The sequence below is a fragment of the Biomphalaria glabrata genome, chromosome 6, assembly GCF_947242115.1.
Source record: "Biomphalaria glabrata chromosome 6, xgBioGlab47.1, whole genome shotgun sequence".
NCBI lineage: Eukaryota > Metazoa > Mollusca > Gastropoda > Planorbidae > Biomphalaria > Biomphalaria glabrata.
The window spans coordinates 37,086,937-37,112,119 of NC_074716.1; the positions used below are offsets into that span (position 1 = coordinate 37,086,937).

At 38.6% G+C, this 25,183-nt stretch overlaps 1 protein-coding gene across 6 annotated transcripts in view; it reads right to left on the reverse strand.

The window, feature by feature from the left end:
• Positions 1-91: 91 nt before the first annotated feature.
• LOC106072180 (uncharacterized) overlaps positions 92-25,183 on the reverse strand; it is an 84,958-nt gene continuing 59,866 nt past the window's right edge. For all 6 annotated transcript variants that reach the window (XM_056033720.1, XM_056033718.1, XM_056033722.1 and 3 more), the window contains exons 11-13: positions 2,931-3,062; positions 2,429-2,524; positions 92-2,333 (exon numbers count right to left, since the gene is read on the reverse strand). In XM_056033720.1, the coding sequence (XP_055889695.1) occupies positions 2,244-2,333; positions 2,429-2,524; positions 2,931-3,062 (318 nt within the window). In that variant the 3' untranslated portion in view covers positions 92-2,243. The remainder of the gene's footprint in view (positions 2,334-2,428; positions 2,525-2,930; positions 3,063-25,183) is intronic.

The window sequence follows — 25,183 nt, forward strand, 5'->3', positions numbered from 1 at the left end:
AGGGCTTACATTTTGACAGATGACTGCCATGAACTCAAATAAAACAACACACACACACAAAAGAATCCACTCAATGTCTGCATTTTAAATCTCTATCCATTAAGATGTTTTATTTAGGTGAATTGTAAAAAAAGAAGCCAAACATTTTATTTATGCTTTAATATTAATATACGTAAAACAAAGACTTTTTTTTTACAATAGGCAATGTGTTATGAGATTCTTTTAAAACTTTTAGGGACAGTACATAGTGACCGAGCTTTTCTCGGTTAAATGATTTACTAGAGAATCATGAGAATCGATAGTTTCACGAATTCTATTAGGAAACAGTTTTTGTAATGTTGGAAAAAGGGAATTTGGAAACAAGTAGCAATCTGAAGAGTTGCTCTTATGTTCTCGAGTTAAATGCTATTGTACTTGGCAATTTTAATAGAAAGTGTCTTTTCCAGTCTAGAAAAATCGTTACTCAATCTATGAGTCGATTTACATTGCAGCTTTTGCATGAAACTAGTTGGTAACTGTCAGTATTGGTTTGAAAGAAAATATTTGCAGAGCAACTTCTCAAACGGTTACGTTCAGATACCTGTGTGTAGTCGCTGAATGAACTCTTTATTGTATTTATGTGTATTTTTCTGTTGTGTTGTCTTTATATGAGAAAAGAATCCTTGTAATCACAACAAATTTCCGTAAGGATCAATAAAGAAGTCTTAGTCTTAGTCTTTATTTTGAAGTTCTTGTAGAAACAGTTAACCAGAACTTTGGTAAGTTATGACCCTAGCGGGAAAATTCTTTGCTTCATCTACAACAAACGTTGCAAAAGCCTCTAGGTTACAGGGTTAAGACATTGTCCTAGCATTCTAAAGAAGAGTTTCTTGAATGTATATTCAAACATAAAAGACGGAGCAGTAAAGCTATACATGTAGGAAAGAAAATTATTTTAAATTTGGGATTTATATTCCGACTAGCATTATACACCGGCTATGCCCATTGATCGGTCCCAGTGGTATTGTTTATTAGGACCAACGAATCCCCTCCTTTTTTAACACTAACAACATCCTTGTTTGAACAACATTCTTGTTTTACTCCGCTCTTGATGGAGAATGGCCTAGAGGCGGAACTGTCAAACTGTACAGTGCCCAGCATATTTTCATGAGAAACGCTGATAGCTTTCAGTAGCTTGTTTGGACAGCCAATTCTCTTCTGCTGACAAGGTCAAACGCCTTGGTCAAGTCAATAAAAGCTATAAAGAGGAACTGCTTTTGTTCTCTGCTGTTCTCCTGTAGCTGCCGCAGGGAGAAAATCATATCTGTTGTGGATTTACCAGCCCTAAAGCAACACTGCCATTCTGAATAAATTCATTCTGCATCCATTTCAGTAGCATAAGCCTTTCCAACAATGCTAAGAAGTGAAATGCTTCCTTAACAGTTACAATCGGAGCCTTTCAGACTGGAAAGCGCGCCCTAATCAATCCATTCCATGAACTGTTTAGCTTGTGTTGGGAGCAAGGAATGGTCCCCCAGGAATTGAAGGATGCCAACATAGTGACAATTTACAAAAATAAATTTCTCATTTAGCAATTCATAAGTATTGGTAGCTTTTTAAGCATTCTTTACCAAGGTTTTTTTTTTAAATGATATGAATATTTAAATAAATATATTTTTTCGACCAAAATATTAGCATTTTTTTTAATTAAATAAGAGCTTCTCTTACATACATTTCTTTCCATCGATTTATTTATTTTTGAAAAGAAAAAAATTTAAAATTTGTAAGCTTATTGGGTTAACTTTGTGGTTCATCTTTTCATTGGGAAGAGCTGTGCGGGTGACTTTTACTTTTGGTGCATATACTATAAGAACCTTCCTAAGATAGAGAGTAACTATTCCTTTAGACCTAGAGATTCAACTTTTCATGTTGACAAAGAAAGGTTTGAGTCTAGTGCAGTGTGACAGATTATTTCCCTCAGTTGGAACAATTTTAGTCATAAAACACACTCTATGGAGATTTAAAGCCACACGTAATTAACAATATTTTAAACTAAAATTATGGCCGACCTCAAGGTTGGATGGTGTGTGACCAGCCAGTAAGCTAAGATTTGAAAATCATTTAAGCCTTTTTCAAAAAATAAAAAGGATCTAAATTTTTTCTTCCTATCAAACATACTTTGTTTTACAGGTTAGACATAGCAATCACATAACCTACAAGGTAGAAAGTCAAATGCTATTTACAGGAGTGTACCAAAGTAAGTCTTATGTGGGATGTCTAGGGTTGCTGGATAAAAATACTTCAATTAACTGCACTTGCAGATCAATTATGCTAATTCTTTTGTTGGGGTCAACCTGTAAATAAAAAGCAGTGCTCTATTAATGTTAATCTTGTCTGTAAAAATTGTATTTAAAACAAAGATAATGTGACTTATTTTGAGTTAACTTACCTGCCAACAAGCAGACAAAAGTGGGCTCATCTTAGGATAGAGATAGATCAAGTTGTATTCAGGCTCCGTTGATAGTGTTGAGTACTTGTACTTCATCTAAACAAAGAGTATGAATTTCAAAACCACCATAAGTGTATAGAATTAAAAATAGTTCATTATCAAATATGAACAGGCCTGCTTATGAATCTTAGTCTCTAAAAGAATTTATTTTCATTGATTATATTAAATAATCTGTTCAACATCTACTCTGAAATGAATCTTTATCATATATTTAAAAACTTCCTTGCCGAATGACTCATCACTCAATCTCCCAATTCGACTGAAAGAAAAATATGAATATTTAACACTGTATTATACGATTTGGTTATTAAAGCTTTGAGGTATTATAGTGAAGAGTTAGGTAATTTTATTTTCATCCAATAAAACAAAAATGAGTCAATTGCAGAACTGACAGTATATATTTTTAATGAAAAAAAATCTCCAGTAAAAAATATATACTAACTATTTTCTTCAGTTCCTCTGAGGTTATATGTCGATGTAGGTGCCAAATAGGATGACCTGTAACCAGCTCATACAGAATACAGCCTAACCCCCACACATCACTAGTAGCTGTGACTTTATCATCATTGCAGAGCTGTGAAATAATAAATTACTGCTTCAATGTCTCATTAACAATTTTAAATTTTCAAAAAAAGAAACAAATTTCCGACTTAGTCTTGCTGCAATTTAGTTTCAATACAGTGTCGCAAACTTGAGAAACAAACATTGCAAAAGTAGTGCGTTAATGAAACTTACAAATAAACAAGCAAAATATAAAAAAATTGCTTTTTTTAAATCAAAGGTAATATTAGTGAAAAAACTGCACAATTATTTCAATATATCTCAATACTGTAAGATTTATATTCTTTAAAAAACAAAATTAATTAATTGAATAATTGGTTGCTTTATCTATTGAATCACGTGGTGGCATAGACAAATTTTTTTTACGAAGCTTCAACTTGATCAGAAAATAGGATGTGGAAGAACTAATGTGTACAAAATTTGTATCAAACAGATAAGAGTTGATATAAGCTTTGTAGACCAGCATGAATATTTCTTTGGTTATGAGAGAGCATATGCAGACCAAATTATTCAAGTTTCAAGGTTATTGCTTTCTCTCTTTCCAATTCTTCTCCTGGAACAGCTAAATATGTCACAATTTTGCTGCAAGGTTCAAAAGAATGAGATGGCCTAAATTCAAACTAAAACGGATCTTGGTGATGAGTTAGCGAGGGCTTTTAGAAATATATATATATATAATTCTCTTCATGGCTCAAAAGTTTGGACGAGAAGAAGAAGAAGGAGTAAGGGAAAGATCACTCTTTTATTTCTGCGGTTAGAGTTACCCCCCACGAAAAAACAAGAGGGGTGGAGAACAAGTAGTATTCACTAGTCACTACGGATGACTGCCTGGTCGTGCGCTTTGCGCGCTGAACTGTCGTTTGGATTTATCAAACCCTGCCCGCTCCCATCCCCCAGGGGCGTAACTAGGGATATGGGGGCCCGGGGGGATTGACCTCTTTGGGGGCCCCTTGTATTTTGACATTCGACATATGACATGAGATAATGTACGCAAATATATATAAGCCCAAAATCAAATTGGTTCAGTATATCAGTAAACTTAACAAAAAAAATTATCATGAAGACTCTTTTAATGAATATTGCCGTTGTTTATTAGTTAAATAATGCAAAAGTGACAACTCTTAATTGATATCGCTTCACGTCGTGCATTCTGTGCAGCAAAGAAATCTATAACAACATCTACATCGATACTTTCTAGTATTTGTGACTTCACTGACAATAAAGCCATGATAAGCCTTTCTTGCGTCATTGTGCTCCTGAGATACTTTTTGATGAACTTTGAGAATGATCTCTCACAAGACGTAATGGAAGTGGCCTGAGTTAGCGGTATTCGGAGAAGGTTGCAAAGTTTGAGCACACGTAATTGCCATATGAAGCCTTTTTCCTAAATATGTCTATTGGTGATTGTATTACTGGTTTGTTGATGAAAAGTGCTCGTGCATCAATGACATCATTGAAAAAGCTATTATCCATTTATTTCATCATACAAACAGGAAAAGTAGCACAGTTTGTCATAAGCGTGTCTTCATCTAACAGGTGTCTTGGTTCAAGAAGAACCCCAAAGATATCCATTTTCTTTCCAGCCTTTGGAATCTGCCCTTCATCTCCATATGAAATCTGTCCAGCACTTCTGTCGCAACACGTTTGAATTGCAGTTCTATTGACAGTCCTACATTAGAACTCAACTTCCCATCAAGTCTTTTCTTTCTTCTGTTTGTTCTGATTACAGGGAATCCATAGTATTCACTACTTTCTTTTGCTTTTTCGATGGATTGGGTTTTTGTCAGTTTCTCATCATTTTGCAGAAAGCATGAAAGGGTACTAATTTCTTTAGCAGCTTCCCGTATATGCAGTCCAGACTTTTGTAGTTTCTTCTGAACTTTATAAATTGGGCGCTGGAGCTTTGACCAAAATTCAAGATAGGCAAAAAATTCTTAATTTTCCACTGCATGAAGAAGATTCTGTGCTAATATTATATGGTATTACGTCCTTGTTGGTTGTTTATGTTTTGTGCGAAAGCAAAAATATTCAGAGCATACAAAAGTGGGAAAGATCCATATCTCGTTATGCTCGAGTATAGAAATACTCCGATAAGTGGACTGCCGTATTCACCATCACAACTGCTGACGAGTAGAAGACTCAGGGAATCATTCCAACTGATCCCAAACTATTGAAACCATCGGTAGCTGAAAATGCAGAGACATTACTCAACGAACGACAGATGAATAGCAAAGTGAAATACGATGCAAAAGCTAGACTACCTAAATATTATTCTGTCGGAGAGTTCGTCTAGGTCAAACATGGCAGAAAGTAGTTGTCATAAAAAAAAACATTCAGCACCCAGATCTTACATCATAGAGACAAACGATGGAAAAACATACAGAAGAAATCAACGCTTTTTGAATAAGAGTTTCGATGAAGACATCTCTGGGTACTATGATACCGATGGAGACAATGAACTGCAAACTGTTGGAACAAACGAAACAGACAGTTATAGACCAATGTCTAGAGAACTTGTTGTGCCAGTCAAGACAACCAGAAGTGGACGAATAGTTAAAGTTCCTAGTAGACAGAACCGGCCTTAGGCCTCTGCAGCCTATGCGGTCGCAGTGGGACCCGCGCTTTCATAGGCCCCGCGCTAATTCTAAGTACTAAATTAAACCATTATAACGTAAATAAATTAAGATTGTTTTCGCGACCTCCTGATTTTCCAGGGCCTCCAGGAAATCTCATGAAAAGGCAAAATATGCGATAAAGTCGAACTTTTTTTGAATTTATTCAGATCACCTGAAGAATAGACCACATTGACATTTTGGGGTGCCAATAAATAAAAAATGGCATTGTGAGCTTTCATTTGATAAAAATTTATTGCAAAGACGAAAGTAGGCATATTTTCAAAATAAAAAAAAATAATTTTGACATTATGCTTATCCCTACCCAGACTAAGCCCCGCGCGATCCGTTTCGCATAGGGCCCCGCAAATGATAGGGCCGGCCATGCTAGTAGATATCACTCTTAAGAACTTTAAAAGGAAGGGTGTGATAATAACTTCAAAAGGAAGGATGTGCTAATATTATATGATATTACGTCATTGTTTGTTGTTTATGTTTTGTGCGAAAGCAAAATGATTAGATGGAAATAAAAAAGGAGTTTCCATTGGAATGAGGAAAGATGAATAGAGGGGTAATAACTCGAGTGTGAAGTTTAATTCTGAAATTATAGACGCCAAACCTGAATAATGGACTATTTTCGCATTATTAAGAATAACTTTTAGATCTGTTATACTCGATTCTGTAAATTTTGCTTCAAGGTTAATTAGTGTAGCCATAAAATACTCGCCATTTAGATCTATTATTAGTAAAGGTAACAAGATAACCGGAATTCGCTGTATATCATGCAGTTTTATTCGTGGCAACAAAGTTTAAAATGTAAAATTAACTTTAAAAAATAATTTGATCTCTGTGGGAAAAAAATATTTTTAAATGTCAACAAAGTGATAGACCTAGATCTAGGTTTAGTCTTTGTGATTAATTTAATCCATAAATGTTAAAAAAAAAAGACACTTGTTGACACTATTTGTCAATCAAATATATTAATTTATGTACTTACAAATTTATTTCGGACACCCATTTGGGGGCCCCCCCTAGGTGGGGGCCCGGGGGGATTTTAAAATTCTCCCCCCCCCCCATCCCCCCCCCCCCCTTAGTTACGCCACTGCCATCCCCCTTTGTCTTGCGGTAGGTTTGGACTAGGAAGTAAACTATCTTCAACTCTGAAGGAACATCCGAAACATGTAAAACATTTTACAAACACTAAATAGCTGCGCCGGACTTAAACATTGTGACCAAGACGTCATGGAAAGTGAACAAGTAATCTACTATGTATATTCACCCGTCACTAAATAGCAGAGCCGGACTTTACCATTGTGGGGCCCTATGCGAAACGGATTTTGCGGGCAAAGTTTGGGTAGGGAAACGGGTAGGGAAGCGGATAATAAGTGAAATTAAAGAGTTTGTATTACAAAATAATTTCTTCTACGCATTTTCTTCATTCTTTACTCCGTACAGAATGACTTTACGAGCCTTGCGAGTAGCTAAGTCTTTCAGTATATCATAATAATTCTTTTTCCAACATAGATCACGCTCAATAGCAAGAATTACCAAATGTTTCAATCTATCTTTGAGAATTGTTGACCTCAAGTCCTATGAAAGTGCTGGCCATCTGCGGTCGCATAAGTTGCAGTGGCCTAAGGCCGGCCCTGCAAAATAGCGTCGCATGCTACGCCGCCGGTCTACTAGTATATAAGATTTGTTGTATAGAAGACCACAAGCTTATTTGTTAGTTCTATACACATGGCACATTATCCTCATACCTCAGGGAAAAAATTATATAGTTCCAAGAGCACAAATGTTTCAAAGAATCATATAAAACTGTATCTGATACTGATAGACCTTCCAGATCTAGAATCTACTTCGTCTAAACTACTAGATCTACTATTACTTAACATTGAAAATCTTAAATTTAGAATAAAACTTTAGTTTTAGATAATAGTATTTTAATACTTACTAAATATGCACAAAATGAATCTATATATCTCTCAGCCAACTCAAAATTACAAAATGTAACCCTAACAGTCATTAGAAATGAAAATTAAAACTAAGTACCAGATGACGAGCTTCGCTTGGTTCAATAATTTGGGAAAGATATTTACCCGAACTCATATGGAAAACATTTTTGTCATGACGAAATGTTCAGACATTTAATATCGCAGTTAATAATATTCATTATGGCTTTAGAAAGAAACATCAGGTGATGCAAAATCTTGAGGTTATGGGGTGCAACATGGACACATTGGCGCACTTTGCACTAATAGACTTAATCGTAGTGTTAGTATTCCAAAGCAAGCTCCATCAAATCCAATTTTAAATCTATTTCAATAATTGGAATTAATGTATTGTAATAACTTACACGCAAAGTAAAATATTATTACTATTATTAGGACAATTGCTGAGAAAATCATCATCATCATCATCAAACTCCATTTGAGTGAGGGCTTGAGAGGCTTAAATCATCTCTTGCAAAAGCCCTGGACAGAAACCCTGCTGTCTTGCGTAGTGCATACACGTCACAATACATGTCGAGAATTTTTGGTTTCCCAGACCTGTCGAGGCGGAGATCAGCAAGTCTGGGGCAGTCAAACAGAATATGAGGCACTGTTTCCTCTTCTTTCCCGCAGCGGGGGCACCGTGAATCGAAATTTTGCCATAGCCGTGAGAAATATGAGCAAACAGGACAGTGTCCTGTCCTGCACTGTGCTATAATTGCTTGCTCAGGCCTGGAAGTCTCCACCACGGGCAAGTGCGGTCAGGCCGCCTCATGCGCTCCCAGACTCCACGGGCTTTTTAGGACTTGTCCTAGCGCTCAAGCCACTTTACAATTTCTGTTTTTTTTTAATTATAGCCAGAGCATGATAATAACTTACAGCCTGTTCAGTGGGTGAAATTTGCCCTCCCTGGTGGGCCAAGGAGTCTGCAATACTGTTGCCAGTCACACCTCTGTGACTTGGTACCCACTACATTATTACAGGGGTGCCATAGCGCTCCTTTATATTGTGTGAAGTCATGTTGACAGTGTCGATATTGGGGGACCATGGTCCAGGGCTTTGCAAAGCAGTAGTACAGATTTTTAGTCAGTGACCACAACAATCAGTATTGCCCTCAAATATCTCTCGCCGAGTTGAGAGTCAATGACCTTTAAGGCTTCACAGACTGTCATGTTTGTTTGTTTGTTGATTTGAGGCACATCGGCACAATTTAGGCCATGTCGTGCCTGCAGTCCCTTAAGGACTACTCTCTCTCTAAACAACAAGGGCCAGATTCTATACAGTAATATAATTAAAATTAAGGTCTATTCACAGTTAAAATAGTAAAGGTAGTAAAAATTTAAATATTTGGTAAAAATCTAATGTAAATAGTGCATGTTCACAAATTCAGAAATCAGATCTTCGTAGATAGCCCCACTTCCCGAATAAAGCCCAGTACCTTCCCAGGGTCGACATTATCAAACAGTGTTTTTAGATTAGTGGCTCTAAAATGTTTCGCCCTGACATCCTGGTATCTGGGGCAATCAACGAGGATATGTTCCACGGTGAGGCGAGAGTCACAGTACTCGCAAAGTGGGGGCTCCTCTCTCTTCAGTACAAAAGAGTGCGTGATGTAGGTGTGGCCAATCCTAAGTCTGGACATGGTTGTGCTACCACGCCTTGTCAGACCCTTAGATGTGGGCCGCCACCTGACATCCGCCACAATCTGCCTGAGTTTACTGTGAGTCTCAGCCTCCCATCGGTTCTGCCACTCTCGATAGGTGGCAGAGGCAATACTTTGTCTCAGGTCTGAGTAGGGGATTTGGGTTCCTGACACCGCATGATTTAGGGCTCTCTTTGCTTCTCTGTCTGCGGCTTCGTTTCCCTCAATGCCAACATGGGAGGGGACCCAGATGAAGGTGACATCCCTACGGTCGGCTGTTATTAGGTCCAACAGCTTCAGGCTCTTATGTACCAATGGGATGTCAGTCTTCATCCGCCCCAAAGCTTGCAATGCAGATTTGGAGTCGGAGCAGATTATAAATTTCCTCCTTTCTGATGCTTTTACGGCCATAAGTGCAAGCAATATTGCGTGCAATTCGGCCGTAAAGATGGAGCAGCCATCGGGGAGTCTACGGGAGATTGTTTTGTTCCGAAAGGAGCAGGCACACGCGACCTTTCCCTCCATTTTGGATCCGTCTGTGTAGATGGTGCCACAATCTCCGTAGCTCTCCTGCAGTTCCTTAAAGTGGACTTGTAGTATGCTTGGGTCTGTATTTTCTTTTTTGAAATTAAGGAGGGATAAATTTAATTTGGGTTTATTCATTAGCCAAGGAGGATTCTGAGGGGTTTCTATTTTAGAGATTTGGTCAATGGGTGGGGTTAAATTTTGGATGGGTTCTCTCATTCGAAGGCCCAACGGCTGTATGACGTTAGGCCTTCGATTGTATAATTCTACCTCTGTGGGGTTAAATATGGAGTCAAAAGCAGGGTTCGTGGGGTTGGATTTTAGCTTGACTATATACTGCATTGCAAGCTTTTTCATTCTTATATCCATGGGGAGTTCTCCAGCCTCCACATGGAGACTTGGGATAGGTGATGTACGAAACGCGCCGAGACAGAGACGCAGGGCAGCATTTTGTATTGGTTCCAGTATTTTTAGGTACGACTTCCTTGCTGCTCCATATATTATGGATCCGTAGTCGAGCTTGGATCGAATTAGACTCCGATAGAGCAGCAGCAAGGTATCTCTGTCAGCTCCCCAGTCCGTATGGCTGAGTACTCTTAGTATGTTTAATGACTTTTGGCATTTCTTCTTAAGTTCCTTAATGTGGGGGAGAAAATTAAATTTGGAATCTAAGGTGAGGCCTAAAAATTTTGTAGTTTTCACGACAGGGATCTTCTTTTTGTGTATAAATAGTTCAGGGTCTGGGTGGAGTCCCCTTAGATTACAAAAATGCATACTAACTGTTTTGGAGTCTGAGAATTTGAAACCATTATAGTTTGCCCAACCCTGAATTTTGTTTAAACATAACTGTAATTTCCTTTCTAAGGTGTTCATGTTTTTCCCATAAGTAAGAATGACAAAGTCATCAACATACAAAGAGCACTCTATGCCAGGGGACAGCGCATTTATGATGCTATTTATTTTAATGTTGAACAGGGTGACTGACAGAATGCTGCCCTGGGGTACACCCATTTCCTGGTCATGAGTGTCAGAAGCGGAGTTGCCCACTCGAACCTGAAATTTTCGATCTTTCAGGAATTCCTCCACAAAACGGGGGAGGTGTCCCTTAAGCCCCATAAGCGCCAGGTCACGTAGAATGCCATGTTTCCAGTTTGTGTCATAGGCCTTTTCTATATCGAAGAATACAGCTACTAGAGTTCTGAGTAATGCATTTCTAATATAAGCTTCCAGCCTTACCAGGTGGTCAGTTGTTGTCCGCCCCTGCCGGAATCCGCACTGGTAGTTTGAGATCACTTTATTCCTTTCCAGGTACCAGACCAGCCTACTGTTAATCATTCTTTCCATGGTTTTGCAGATGCAGCTTGTTAGTGCTATTGGTCGATAGTTAGCTGGGTCAGAGCCGTCTCTTCCCGGTTTAGGTATCGGTATAACTGTGGCTTTCCTCCAGCTGTTTGGGAAAGCGCCTGTTTGCCACACACAGTTATAGACCCCTAGCAGGACTGCCAATGAGGGTTCGGGAAGGTGCTTGAGGAACTGGTAATGGATTTCGTCTTCTCCAGGCGCTGTGTCATGTGACTTGTCCAGCGATTCCCTCAGTTCCTCAAGCGAGAACGGTTTGTTGTAGTCTTCATTGTTCTCTGACCTGAAATCAATGGGGTGTCTTTCCTCCCTGGTTTTGACTTTTTGGAACTCTGGCGTGTAGTGTGCAGTGGATGATTTTTCTGCTATTGAGGATGCAAGGCAGTCAGCTATTTCTCTGGGGGACGTGACAGTTCGTCCTTGGTTTTTCAAATGCCCTATTGCATTTGATTCTTTCCCTTTGATTCGCCTTACTGCCTTCCAAACCGCTCTAGCAGAAGTTTTGGCATCCAGACTGCCGACAAAACTTCTCCAGGAATTCCTTTTGGCTGACCGTATGGTTTGTCTAGCCTTTGCTCTAGCTATCCTGAATAGCTTTAGGTTTTCCTGGGAAGGATTCTTTATAAATGCAGCCAGTCGTTTTTTCCTATCATCAATAGCACTTTTGCAAGCTGTATCAAACCATGGTTTGCTAGGCCGTTTTGGATTTGCAGAGGTTAGGGGTACAACTTTCCTAGCTATACTTAGTAGCTTGCTAGCAAAGGTATCAGCTGGGTTCTGTTCATGGAGGATATTTTCTGTGATATCCTCAGAGCATCTTTTTTGGAATTGTTCCCAATCGGCCTTATTCAGTTTCCACCGCTGAGGTCGTCCCAATGAAGGGAGATTGTTAGTAATGATGATTGGGAAGTGATCACTTCCCCGTAGATCATTGCTAACTGACCATTTAAAATCGTCCAGAAGTCCGGGGACGCATACGGTGAGGTCAATGCATGTGAATGATCCAGTTCCTGGGTGCAAGTAGGTCGGTGATGCATCATTAAGTATGCATAAATCATGTTGGAGGAAGATATCCTCCAGCATACGACCTCTTGTGTCGGTATTGTTGGATCCCCACATGGTGTTATGGGCATTGAAATCCCCAAGGATTAAATAAGGCCGGGGGAGTTGTTTCAATAGGTCCTCCATGTCTGTTCGGTTTAATGGAGCGCCTGGTGGTAGATACAGGCTGCAGCAAGTGATAACCTTGTGAAGGGTTATCCTAGCTGCTACGGCCTGTAGTGTGGTCTGTAGTTCTACCCTCTCATGGGGGATGCTATCCTTCACAAGGATACAGACTCCACCTGATGCTCTCTCTGCATCCTCAACATTCTTGGTGTAAGCACGGTAGCTTCGGAAGCTGATGCAATCTTTTAGAAATGTTTCCTGTAAGCAGACAGCTACAGGAGTCTCAGAGTCCATCAGTAGCTGCATTTCCTCGTAATTGGCCTTGAGGCCTCTACAATTCCACTGTACAATTCTGGAATCCATGGCTTATTCTAGATGACCTACTTGGAGCTATTTGGCCTTGGGAGGCCCCCAGAGGGGTTTCCCTTTATTCCAGTGACCTTGGTATTTTTATTCTTGGGTTTGGATGGAGAGGAGGACAACCCCCTTTTGGGGGAAGTCTTTCTCTCTGGAGAGGGGAGATCCCTCTGGTTAGAGCGGAGGTTATTTCCTCCTCCTCACCTCGGGCATCCTCTCCGCTTTGATTTCTCCCCTTAGGGAGTTGGTCAACCTCTAACTCAGTAGAGGTTGGGGTGTCTGGCTGGGTTCTCTGAGGAGAACCTGTGTCAGACATGATGTCTCCGGGTTCTCCCGGAGTATTGGATTTGACATGCTGCTCAGTCTCCATGCTCTCATCAGCGAGCACAGAGAACCTGTTCTTTAGCATGACAACAGGGCTTTCTTGTTTCTTCAGAGGTGTGTTCTTTGGCGGTGTTTTCTTCTGAGTTGGGGGAGGAGGAGGGGGTGGTGGGGTCAATGTGTCCGTCTGTGTGGCTATGGATCTTCCTTTCTTAGCAACAGCCTGGGCGTAGGTCTTTGTCAAGCCGAATTGGCCCTTGGGTAGGGCCAGTACAGCCGATTTCGCCTGGCTAAAGGTACATCCGTTTCTTGCCTTGTACTCCTGCACGGCAACCTCCTGTTTCCACACAGGGCAGTCCTTGGAGTAGGCTGAGTGGCCAGCTTGACAGTTTGGGCATTTGAACTGGGCTGTGCAGCCCTTGTCCTCATGACCCTCTCCAGCACATCTGGCACACACAGTGTTCCTCTTGCAGACTGCCGCGCCGTGTCCTTAACCCTGGCACTTGAAGCACCTCATGGGGTTAGGTATGTAGGGCCTCACTGGAACTCGTAGGTATCCTGCCTTCACATACTCTGGCGGTGTCCTAGTTCCGAATGTGAGGATAATAGTGGCGGTTTTGACCTCCTCACCCTCCCTGCGCCTGGTAATGCGCCGGGCATGGGTGACTCCTTCAATGCCCTCCACTATTACCTTCTCGGAACATTCCAGTAGGTCCCTAGAGCTGATTACACCTCTGCTGGTGTTCAGACTCTTGTGTGGCATGACTTCCACTTGGAGCTCACAGAGTCTTCTGCATCTTAAAAGCCCATCAGAGTGTGTCTTGCTGTCTACTTCTACAAGGAGTTCCATTGTTTTGTGTAGCTTAGACACACTCTTGGGCTCTCCCACTACTGACTTGAGTCCCTTATAGATAATAAAAGGGCTCAACTTGGTCAGGCTTTTTCCCTCCTCTGTGCATCTAACCACCAGAAATGATGGCCAGGTGGCACAGCTTTTTGGGACCTCCTCTTTTTTATCGTCAATTCGTCGTTTCTTGCCCAGACATAGGTCTGGGGCAAGTAGTTTTGTGTGTGTTTTTTTGTCCATATATATTTTGGTTAATTCGGCACCTGTGCTCCCCACCCGCCATCGAGTCCAACAAGGGGACGGGCCATTCGGATGTCCAGAATGAGCCCGCCAGGGCTACACAGGTGCTATACTCAGTCAGCTGCTACATCGGACATGTGTCCGATACAGCAGCTCCCTGATTGACCCTCCAGCCACCGCCCTCCAGCATAGGTCGACGACCTATGCTGGTAGCTCGGCATGACCAGCCGGTTGACCCAGAGCGGGCCATCTGGGTCTCAGGTCTAGGGGAACTTGGAGCCAAAGTATTGTGTTGTTGTGGTTTATCCTCAGATAGCCACCACTCAAACACCAGGATCTCTTTATCCCCCCTTACCCGTCGCAGTCCACGGCAAACGGACTGGTCTAGGACGTAGTGAGAATTTAAAGTTAAGGAGACAGTGTGATGATCAATGAAGGCAGACTTAGGAAAAGAGGAGGCAGACACAATGATAGAAAAGAAGTAGGGCACTTTTGAGCTCCAAAAGTGCTAAGGAAAGAGGAGCGCAGTTTAACGTCATGTCTCGGGACGAACAGACTGTCATGGTCTCCGCATCAAAGCTGCAAACACTACCACATGGTCCAAAGATTTTTACTGAGTAAGAGCCAAGAAGTTCGATGTAGGCTTCATATCCTATTCTTCCAGAATCTATCGATGCCGACCCATCAGTAGGCCCTATATGCAAAAATAGCACTGAGCTTAAAGGCATTAATGGTCTCCAGTGCTAGAATTTAAAGGTTGTTAGATGAACGACTTAGCTTAGTGGCATTAAGGTCTACTAGTTTCAAACGTATGTCTCGGGTCTTTGGGCGACACCAAGGGGGAAGGGGATGAAAACGTTGAATGTTTTGTCGGTTGGTGGAGAGGCCAGCTTTTTCAGATAGCCTAGTGGCATGATCCATAAAAGACTGCATCTGAATTTCCAACCATCCACTAGTTTTCTAGCTGGGAGGTATTCATCCAGCCTTTTATAAAAGGTTGCTCGAGAATGCCAGTACCGAGCGTGAACAGAGAATAGACCGTTTTGTAGGTGTTTATTTCTAACCTCCATTTTTTTGTGTATGAGCAGAGCGTATGGAGATCTTCTTGCAACACTTTTTGTATAGAGGTTGCGCTCCTTCCGGATTTCCAAAGGACCATATCATCAGCATATAGCAGCTTTTGGCATTTTAGCTGAGCCGGTAGGTCATTTATGAAGGCCGTAAAAAGTGCGAATGATAGGACGGAGCCCTGGGGGAGGCCGTGCTCGAGGGTCATTTCCCCTGAGACTTCTCCATACATTCTTGTTCTTATTGTACGCTCTTGTAACCCAGTAATATATCCGTCCCCGCTCCCCCACAGCTCTTATCTTATGAAGTAAACCAGGCCGCCATAATTTATCATATGCCTGTTTTAAGTCAATGAAGACTGCGTATGTGCTTTCGGTTTTTTGGAATTAATCTGATACGCTCTGTACAAAGATGTTGACTTGGTCTATAGCGGATATTCCAGCCCTGAAACCAGCCTTTTCTGGAGCTTTAAGACGGGCACTCTCAAGGTACCAAATAAGACGCTTATTAATTTTTCAGCCATGTTTCCCACACAGGATGTAAGTGAGATGAGCCTGTAGCCCTTAGCAGTGGAAGCATCTTTTCCCTTTTTGGTACGTATAGGAATAATGGTGGCACGTTTCCAGGTCCTAGGCAGATGACCCTCTACCCAGGTTCTATTTACAAATGCCAAGAGCACGGCCCTTTTTTCCCCCCTACATGCTTGATCATTTCGGGGGTGATACCAACCGACCGGGGAGCGTTTTTGAGCTGGCATTTCCTTATGGCAGCATTAAGCTCGCCTATCGAGAAGGGGGAGTTCATCGTTCCCTTAGCACTTTCGGTCTGTGGTTCCTTTCGGTCTTTTTTTCATCAGCTTTGCGAGCTTTATCAATGGCTTTGGACATTGGGGACTTCTTGGCAGCCTGTTCATCTTAACAAAATATTTGTTCAACAAGGTGTCAATTTTCTTCATTGATGAAATGGTTACCCCACTGGGTGAAGATAATGGGGTTGCTGTTTTCGTACGCCCAGCATTTTCGAGATTTCTCAGAAGACTCCAGGCCTTAGAGCTATTCCTTAGGTCTAACTTTGCATATGTGTTGGTGCAACGTTCTCGTTTTTTTTCCCTGTTAACAGACGCTTTGACTAGTAGACTGAGTCTGTTATATTTCTGCCTGAGTGTTGGATTGTTTGGGTTCTTTTGGACCTTTTGGTGTGCCTTTTTCCGGGCCGTAACAAGTTTGTTGATTTCAGCTGTCCAAAAGTTCTTGTATTTTTTACAAGGATAAGTTAGAGGAATAAACTTTTTAGCCATTCTCAGGATAGCTGCTGTTATTTGACGGCATACAAGGTCGACAGAGCTAGACTCTACATGGATTTTTTCAAGGGCATTGTCGACAGCTGTCTCAAATTCTTCCCAATTAGCTTTAGTATAGCACCACTTTCATGGCCCTTTGGTAGTCTTGGTGTTGATTTTAGGAAGAGTAGCACTCAGTAATATTGGAATGTGATCACTACCAATATCGCCTAGTACTTGATAAGGTATGACAGATTCCAAGTTAGCATAGAAAATAATACTTGACCTGTCATAAAAAAGAGTGCTCACAAAACAGGCATTGTAGACTAGGATTGAGGTTGCTGTGGTTAATTTGGCATCTTTCCAGACGCGTTTCGAGTGTTTTGCCATTGCTGTAGAAGCCTTTCCTATTCTTTTTGTCAGCTCAGTGTCTGAATCTAGGTTGCTGGCAATTGTTGATCCCAAGTAGGTAAACTCCTGCGGAGGATTCCAGCTCCCGTCTTCTCAGCGTAGCACCTCCGTGGAAACGTCCGCCCGGGGAAGCAGAAAGGCTAAGAACGAGAGCAAACATTGCTCCAAGTGAGCTACCACTGTATGCTCTAGCGAGTGTACCTGCAAGAGGTGGGGATGTAAAAAAAAGGCTTGTTAACCAGTCCGAAAACCATTGCTTCGTTCCCCAATGGGGGACATACCGGCGGTGAGGGTCTCCCCACGGGAGCAGTGGCACATTATAGGCATATGGAGGGGCCCCCGTGAACTCGGCCTCCGAGTAGTGTGATACTGCTATATTAATCGGCTGAATCTGTGCAACACGCTACATAGCCAGAAAGCCGTCATTTTGCCACTTGATTCTGACTTTGTCGCTGTACTGTTGGACTATGTTAGATATAAATATATATAATACTTGACCAAGATAAAACACTCAGAAAACAATTCGAAGTGATGAAAACACAGCCAATGACCATGTGCGGTAAGCAGATAAAAAAAGACGAAGAGTTGAAAGTGGAAATTGAAGTTAATGTGAAAAAAAAAAGAGGATGAAAAAAAGCGGATGCTGAAGAAATTCAGACTTTTAATGTCATCATAGTCACAGGTATCTCCAGTCTTGAAAGACGTTTTGACAAATCAAACATCTTTTATGAAGACCATGCATGTCTTGATCACAGAATTTTCAACGACGTATGGTTAAAACGACTTCATCCGCAAGCTTTTGAAGAACTTAGCAAGAAACTACTCTTACTTTGCTCTTTCTGATACTGCAGAAAATTTCTGTAGCGAATTTATTAATGTAGCTGAGCGTGGGACAAACATCGCCTTTGGATGAGAAACAAGACTCATGAAGAGAATGATGACTATTGTGGTGGTAGTGATAAGGAAATGAGAGCAAAGCCTATTTGTTTTGTAATTAATGTACAAGTTTTTGTTATCAAATTTTTAAGAGGTACAATTTACGAACAGGGGCATAGCTTGTATTTGGCTTGGCTTAGAAATGTGTGCTTACGCTGTCATGTATTCAAGTAGCTTGTGAAATAAGCTTCTTAACATAGAAATGTTTAAAGAATAGTCTGAGAAGCACCATGACACAAGCATGGCTTCTCATAAAATATGTTTACAAGAAATTGATTTGGACACAATTATACACAATTTATATAATTATAAAGGCAGGGGGTAATGCGCTGATGAAGTATCTTTTTCGAAATAAAAATGCAGTTTTTTTGGATTATGGGTGATTTCAACCTACCTGATATAAATTGGAAAACACTAACCATAGATAAACACCAAAACCTTAAGGACATAAATGAGCTTTTCATAGAAACTTTACACAAACTAAGTTTAGATCAAATCATTAAAAAGCCAACTAGATTAAACAACACATTAGATCTCTTCTTAACCAACAGACCTGGATTAGTAGTTGATTATGATATTATCACTGGTCTGTCAGACCATGAGATCATAAAAATACACAGTCAGATAAAAGCAGTAGCCAATACAAAACCCAAAAGAAAAATCTTACTCTGGAATAAATGTAACCTAACACAACTACACCAAGCTGCATTAAACTTTCAACAAACATTCTTATTAGGAAAAGACATTAACCAACCAGTCGATGACCTCTGGAATTTCATTAAAAACCATCTTAAAAGCATTATAGAAAATCGTATACCAACTAAATACACATCAAACAAAATAAATAAATGCTTGTTTTAATAATAGACTAAAGAAGCTTTGTAAACAGAAGGAAAACCTATATAGAAAATTTAAAGAAACTAATGCAGAAAGAGTTTTCAAAAAGTATATAAAAATTAAACACTTAACCCAAAAAGTAAGCAGACAGCTACAGAGTGAATACATAAACAATGTAATATCTAAAGATAACAACAAAAACCTATGGTCATACATTAAGTCTAAGAAAATGGAAACAACAGGCATAGCGCCATTAAAAGATGAACATAACATAATACATAATGATAATGAAACTAAAGCAAACATCCTAAACAAATACTTTGCATCAGCATTCTCAGCCCCAGGAGACAAAGACATATTACTGAATTTGAACCAAGTAAACAACATAGAAGATATAGTAGTACAAGAAAATGTAATTCAAAAACTATTAGCCAACACCAAACCAGATAAAGCGTCTGAACCTGATGGTATTCCAGCTAGATTACTCAAAGAACTAAGCAATGAGCTAGCCCCAGTGTTCAAAATACTCTTTCAGGCTTCACTTAACCAGGGCAGAGTACCAAAGGACTGGAAAGAAGCTAATGTCACTATTTAAAAAAGGAGAAAAATCTGACCCAGGAAACTACAGACCAGGATCACTTACCAGCATCACATGTAAAATCCTAGAACACATAATATGTAGCAACATCATAAACCACTTAGACAAACATAATGTCCCCACACCATACCAACATGGCTTTAGGAAATATAGATCATGTGAAACACAACTAATAGGACTAATTGATGATTTTTCAAACGTTTTAGATAATAGTGAACAAATAGATACTATCTTACTAGATTTTTCTAAGGCTTTTGAGAAAGTTCACCACCATAGTTTGCTTAAAAAATTAAAATATTTCGGCATTAATGGTCCACTGCATCAGTGGATTAAAGATTTTCTGATAGGGAGAGAACAAACTGTAATAATAAATGGCTCTAAATCAACAATGATAACAGTAAACTCAGGTGTACCTCAAGGAACAGTCTTGGGTCCACTACTATTTTTAATTTACATACATGATTTACCAAATTGCATTAGTTCAGGAACAAAAGTCAGATTATTTGCAGACGATTGCATAATATATAGAACAATAAAAACAACACAAGACACAGATGTTTTATAAAGAGAATTAGATGAATTACAGAAATGGGAATCAAATTGGAGCATGTCTTTCCATCCAGAAAAATGTCAGTTGTTAAGAGTAACAAAAAAACTAAAACAAATTAATTTCACTTATCTTATTCATCGCAAACCAGTAACACAGACTAAAAACGCAAAATACCTATGTGTTATAATAAATGAAAAACTGTCAAGGAATCCACATATTGATGAAACTACAAAAAAAAAATTAAACAAAGCATTAGGATTTATTAAAAGAAATTTCTATAAATCAAATAAGAACATAAAACTAAAATGTTATTTAACCTTGGTTAGGCCAATAATAGAATATGCATCCTCCGTTTGGGACCCCTCAACTCAAGAAAACATTAAAAAACTGGAACAGACACAAAATAGAGCAGTGAGATTCATAACAAACGAATATTCACATTTGACTAGAGTAAAGTAAAATCACTAAATTTAGAAAGCCTTCAGGACAGAAGGCTCAAAAGTAAAGTAGCAATCATACATAAAACACTGAACCATAATCTTCAAATACAAAAACAAAATTTAATAAAATACTCTGAAAGACACAAAGATAAAGGCACATTCCTCGTCCCATATGCTAGGACAAATTTGTACAAATACTTCTTCTTCCCTAGTGCTATTAGAGCATGGAATGGGTTGCCTGAGCTAGCCAGGAAAACCAGTGATTTGGCAAAATTTAAGTCATTGGTTAATATGCATGACTAAATGCATGACGCGTAGGACGTAATCATCTTCTTTTTTTGAAGTAACGTCTGTATTGTATAAGATAGAAGATAAGATAAGAAGAAGGATTATATATTCAATTAACATATGTTAATGTATACAGAAGCAAGAGCTTTTTACGTTAAGTAACTGTTTCTATAAGCGTTATGCTTTCTCTAGTCTTTTAGTAATACCACACAATTTCCAAAATAAATAATAATGTAGTCATTTCAAACTCATTAAGTTGCCATTGCAATATAAATAATATTCAGACCACATACATGTATACATAAAATTTTTACGTAATCCTACGCAAGCATGAATCCAGTTTTCGATACACTATCTATCTTTATAAATTTTAAAGGGAATTTGATCTAGGCTTACACATATAATATGGTACACCATTTGAGGTAATGCCCGGGCCGATTTTCTTGCCCAGTCCGCACCTGTTGGAAGGTTGTACATAAAGGTGAAGGGAGTCATCAATTGGCACATTCTAGAATCATTTAAATCAAACATAAGAATATTCCAATCTTTTGTGTCTAAATATTTAGTTGTTTTTTTACTTCTAATGTTTCTTTTTTCATCATTAAGCGACTTGCAACAAATTAACTTGTAACATTTTATGCATCATTCTTACTTTAAGTAAGGTGTACTTTAAGTATAAGGTATACGATGTGTGGCTGAATGACAAAAGCAAGAGTCGTTTGGATATCTATTATATGGGCTCAAGTTCCATCCCTACTTGGGCAGAGTTGTGTTTGCAGACGACCTAGAGGCAGTACGGAAAGCCTTCTCCCAGGTAACCCTTTCCTCCAATGGTCCATATGAGAGATTAGATCATGATGCAACATGCTATAAGCATGAAAGATGCACAATAAAGTTCTTATTCACGATATAAAAATTAAAGTGCAATTCATAAATACTTATTTTTAATTAGAAACTTTAACAAGGTCTAATAAAATAGATTTCAATTTCACCTCCAAAATCTACTAACAATATTTTTTGTACCTTTACTTTCGCTCTTGAAAATAAATGCGAGCATTGTAATTTTGGTTTTATCAAATTAGTACCACTCTTACAAACACTTATGTAGATTAATTTATTAGGGAAGAAAAAAATGAAATAAAATTCATTAATGGTTATTGTGACTGTCATTTATTTTGTAAGTAAGTACAAATAGCCATCTTGTCTTGGGTATGTTGCTAGCAGAAACAGTCGTTTCTAAAGATCTAAGTAGAATAACAAGTCCTCGTTTTTTGTCATGCATTTTAGGCTTTTGTCTGTTTACCCTGTGAGAAATTGTGAACTGTCATGTGTTTCTTGTCTATTTCATGTTGTCGTGTTAGTTGTCCTTCATTTCTTTTAGATCTCTCCCCTGCTTCCCTTTTCATTCTCTGTTGCAGTTTTGGCAAATTCACTAAATAAATTAATAACCAATAGAACAATATCCCATGGACCAAATGATAGATTTAAGTCTATACTTCAACTCTAAACTAGAGTCCAGCTGTCCTGAACATCAAACAAAGTCCACAATGGTTTATTATGAGTTAATTCAATAGGGTTTGTTGCTGAACATAAACATTATATGTGTCAGACGCGAATAGCCCAATTTTCAGTAAAAGAAATTACAAAAGTAATTTCTCTATAAATAAGTTACGAAGGCTATATAAAATACAACCACAGACCTATATATACTACAATAAATATAGGTTTTTGATTGCTAGTTACGATTTATTTAGGTAGGTGCTGTTTTACTATTACATACCAAGTATTAGAGTTTAGATAAACCCAGGTTTGTTTCTTGTGCAACGCTATTAGCTAACACATCATATCATCTCTCCATTAGTATATTTAGATCTATAATCTAATTCTAGTCTAGATCTATATATAAAAATCGAATAGATCTAGTAATAGTATAGATTCTAACTTGAGACTAGATTGCCGAGTCTAGCCTATGCTATGCCTATAGTCAGTTTTTATTAGAAAAAAGTCTAGATATAATAAAGACTAAAGTTTTTTAATTATTAGATTATTAGATATAGACATAAGACATAGATCTAATAATACTGTAATACGTTTACTATACTCTATACTTAATCTACTAAACTAGAGATCTATAGATCTATCTATAATTTATAATAGTCAATCTAGATCTATAAAATATTCATTATAATACTTCTACTTATAATGACTTATTTAATAAGTTAGTACTTAGACTTAGATCTATTATAGTTTATTAATAGATTTACTTTTCAATGCCTAGACCTAATAATAAAATTGAGAATGATGTATATAATGACTGATTATTATTTTTTTTTTTATAATAATAGGCCTACTAAATCTAGGTCTAGACTCTACTTAAATCTAGTCTAAAATAATGACTGTCTAAGACTCTAGATGATTGAGAAGTTCACATAGAGGTGTTTTTAATAATACGGCATGTCGGCTGAAAGTATATAAAGTGCTTTTTTTTGTAAAAATAAAAAAGACGCTTCGGTACTCAGTGATAGATTGCCTAACGTTCAACAAATAATAAATTAACAATTAACGTTGAATTACAAGAAAAGTAATCATTTTTTTTTTAAATTTTGAACAATAAAACTGTAAGCTAATTAATAAATTGGTTATACTCGAAAAATAGTTTTCGATTCTATTTTAAAATGTCGTTGTTTTTCACATTTATCAAATGTTATTGTATAAATTAAAAATGTACTATCATAGAATTGAGAAACCTTGAGATGAACATATTTTTTTACTAGAGATTATTTAAGAGCTCCTTAAGGAAAAGGTTTTTTAATTTTACCAGTGTTTCTCAGCTGCTTCCGAAAAAGCAAATCAAGCGAAACTTCGTCAAAAAAAAAAAGCCTGGAATACCAACAAAGGACAAAAATTCAGTTTTGTAGATTTAAAAAAAAGTTTGATAGCGTCCATCGAATCACTCTGGAAAATAGCAAGAGAGTAAGGCATCTTGCAACTATTTGCCCAGATTCAGCGATATGTCTAAAGCAAATCAAGCTGTTGTCTCACAACAGACGCTAGAATTCTTCAACGGATATGAGATTAGGGTGTATCTTATCCCCATTTCTCTTTCTTGTAGCCATCAACGATGTCATTAAACAGGCTACATTCGGATTCCCATGGCACAAACAATGTTGGATTTTGCAGACGACATAGCATTACTTTGAAATACAATTAAATGTATACGCGATATTACGGATAAAGTTATACATTTAGGGTGCAGATTACCCAGTAAACCTATCAACATTGGTCAAACAGATCTTGAACAAATAGTAAAGTTAACATATTTAGGCAGTGTTATCTCAAGTGATAGATATATATATAATGGTGTTGCATGTCGGATTGGAAAGCAGGAGCCGTCTTTCAAAAAGTACGGCCTATCTGAACAAACAAATCAATAAGCCTTGAGATTAAAATCAACCTACTCAATACAATCATTGTTCCAACGACCATCTACGCTTCGAGGCGTGGAAGGTTGAAAAGAGGCTAAGATGGCTGAGAAGGATCCTTCAAAACTCCAGAGTTAATTTTACCAATAGAGAAATCTTTTCACACACAGGCATTCACCGTCTAAGGGAAGTGGCCACTGAACGTCAATTAACATTTGTGAGACATATCATTAGACAAGACGAAACACGTTTACTAAAGTCAGACTTAACATGAAAGCCGAAAAGAGAAAATAAAAAACATGGCCGTCCACGTCTAACCTGGCGTCAAACCTTTGTAGAAGTTCTGAATTTCGTGGGCACCTTCTGAGAAGTGGCATTAAAGTCGCCTTAGACTGATTTCCGTGGAGAAAGCTTGCAGTCTTATGCGTAGAATGAAGCGCGAGAGGCTTACGTCTATGTGTTTTTCAACACATTGCAACAAAAAATGTTACGTTCGCCACTCGTCAGATAAGATGTTTAGGGGAGTGCCTTAAATTCACTCAAAGTTGTCCGGGATGAAGCCCCGGGCGCCAAGCGTTTTTCTACAATTCTGAGCTTCAGAATTTATTTCTCCTGGCGTCTACAACGCATTAACTTTCTTATAATAGGAAGATTACAAGTCAAATAGAATTAAATTAAGAAGGGTTGGGACATGTTGATACTAAATTGTGAGAGAAATTCGAGGCAGTAATTTTTTTTTTTGAAGTTGCATTTTGGAAAAGTGAATTTTTCCAACTTGGGTGTCACTACCTGGTGGGTGTAACCTGGTGCGGCCAGAACCCCCCCCCACCTGCCTAGTGACGCCAATGCATAGAAATAAAATATATAGACGTGTGTATAATCTTCATTCGTGGCTTCAGTTTCAGAAATTGAGATCAAATTGTGATTTTATACTCCATTGTTTGATAGCAGGCCCTAGCAAAGCACAAGCTCCAAAAAGCTCATATAGAAAAAAAATTACCTGATCTAGAATACTTAATCTCCTATATAAATATAAAACTAGTTATTTAAATACTCTCTAAAACACTTCATCCCCTGTACACACTAGTTATTTAAATACTCTCTAAAACACTTCATCCCATGTACACACTAGTTATTTAAATACTCTCTAAAACACTTCATTCCCTGTACACGCTAGTTATTTAAATACTCTCTAAAACACTTCATCCCCTACACAAACTATTTATTTAAATACTCTCTAAAAC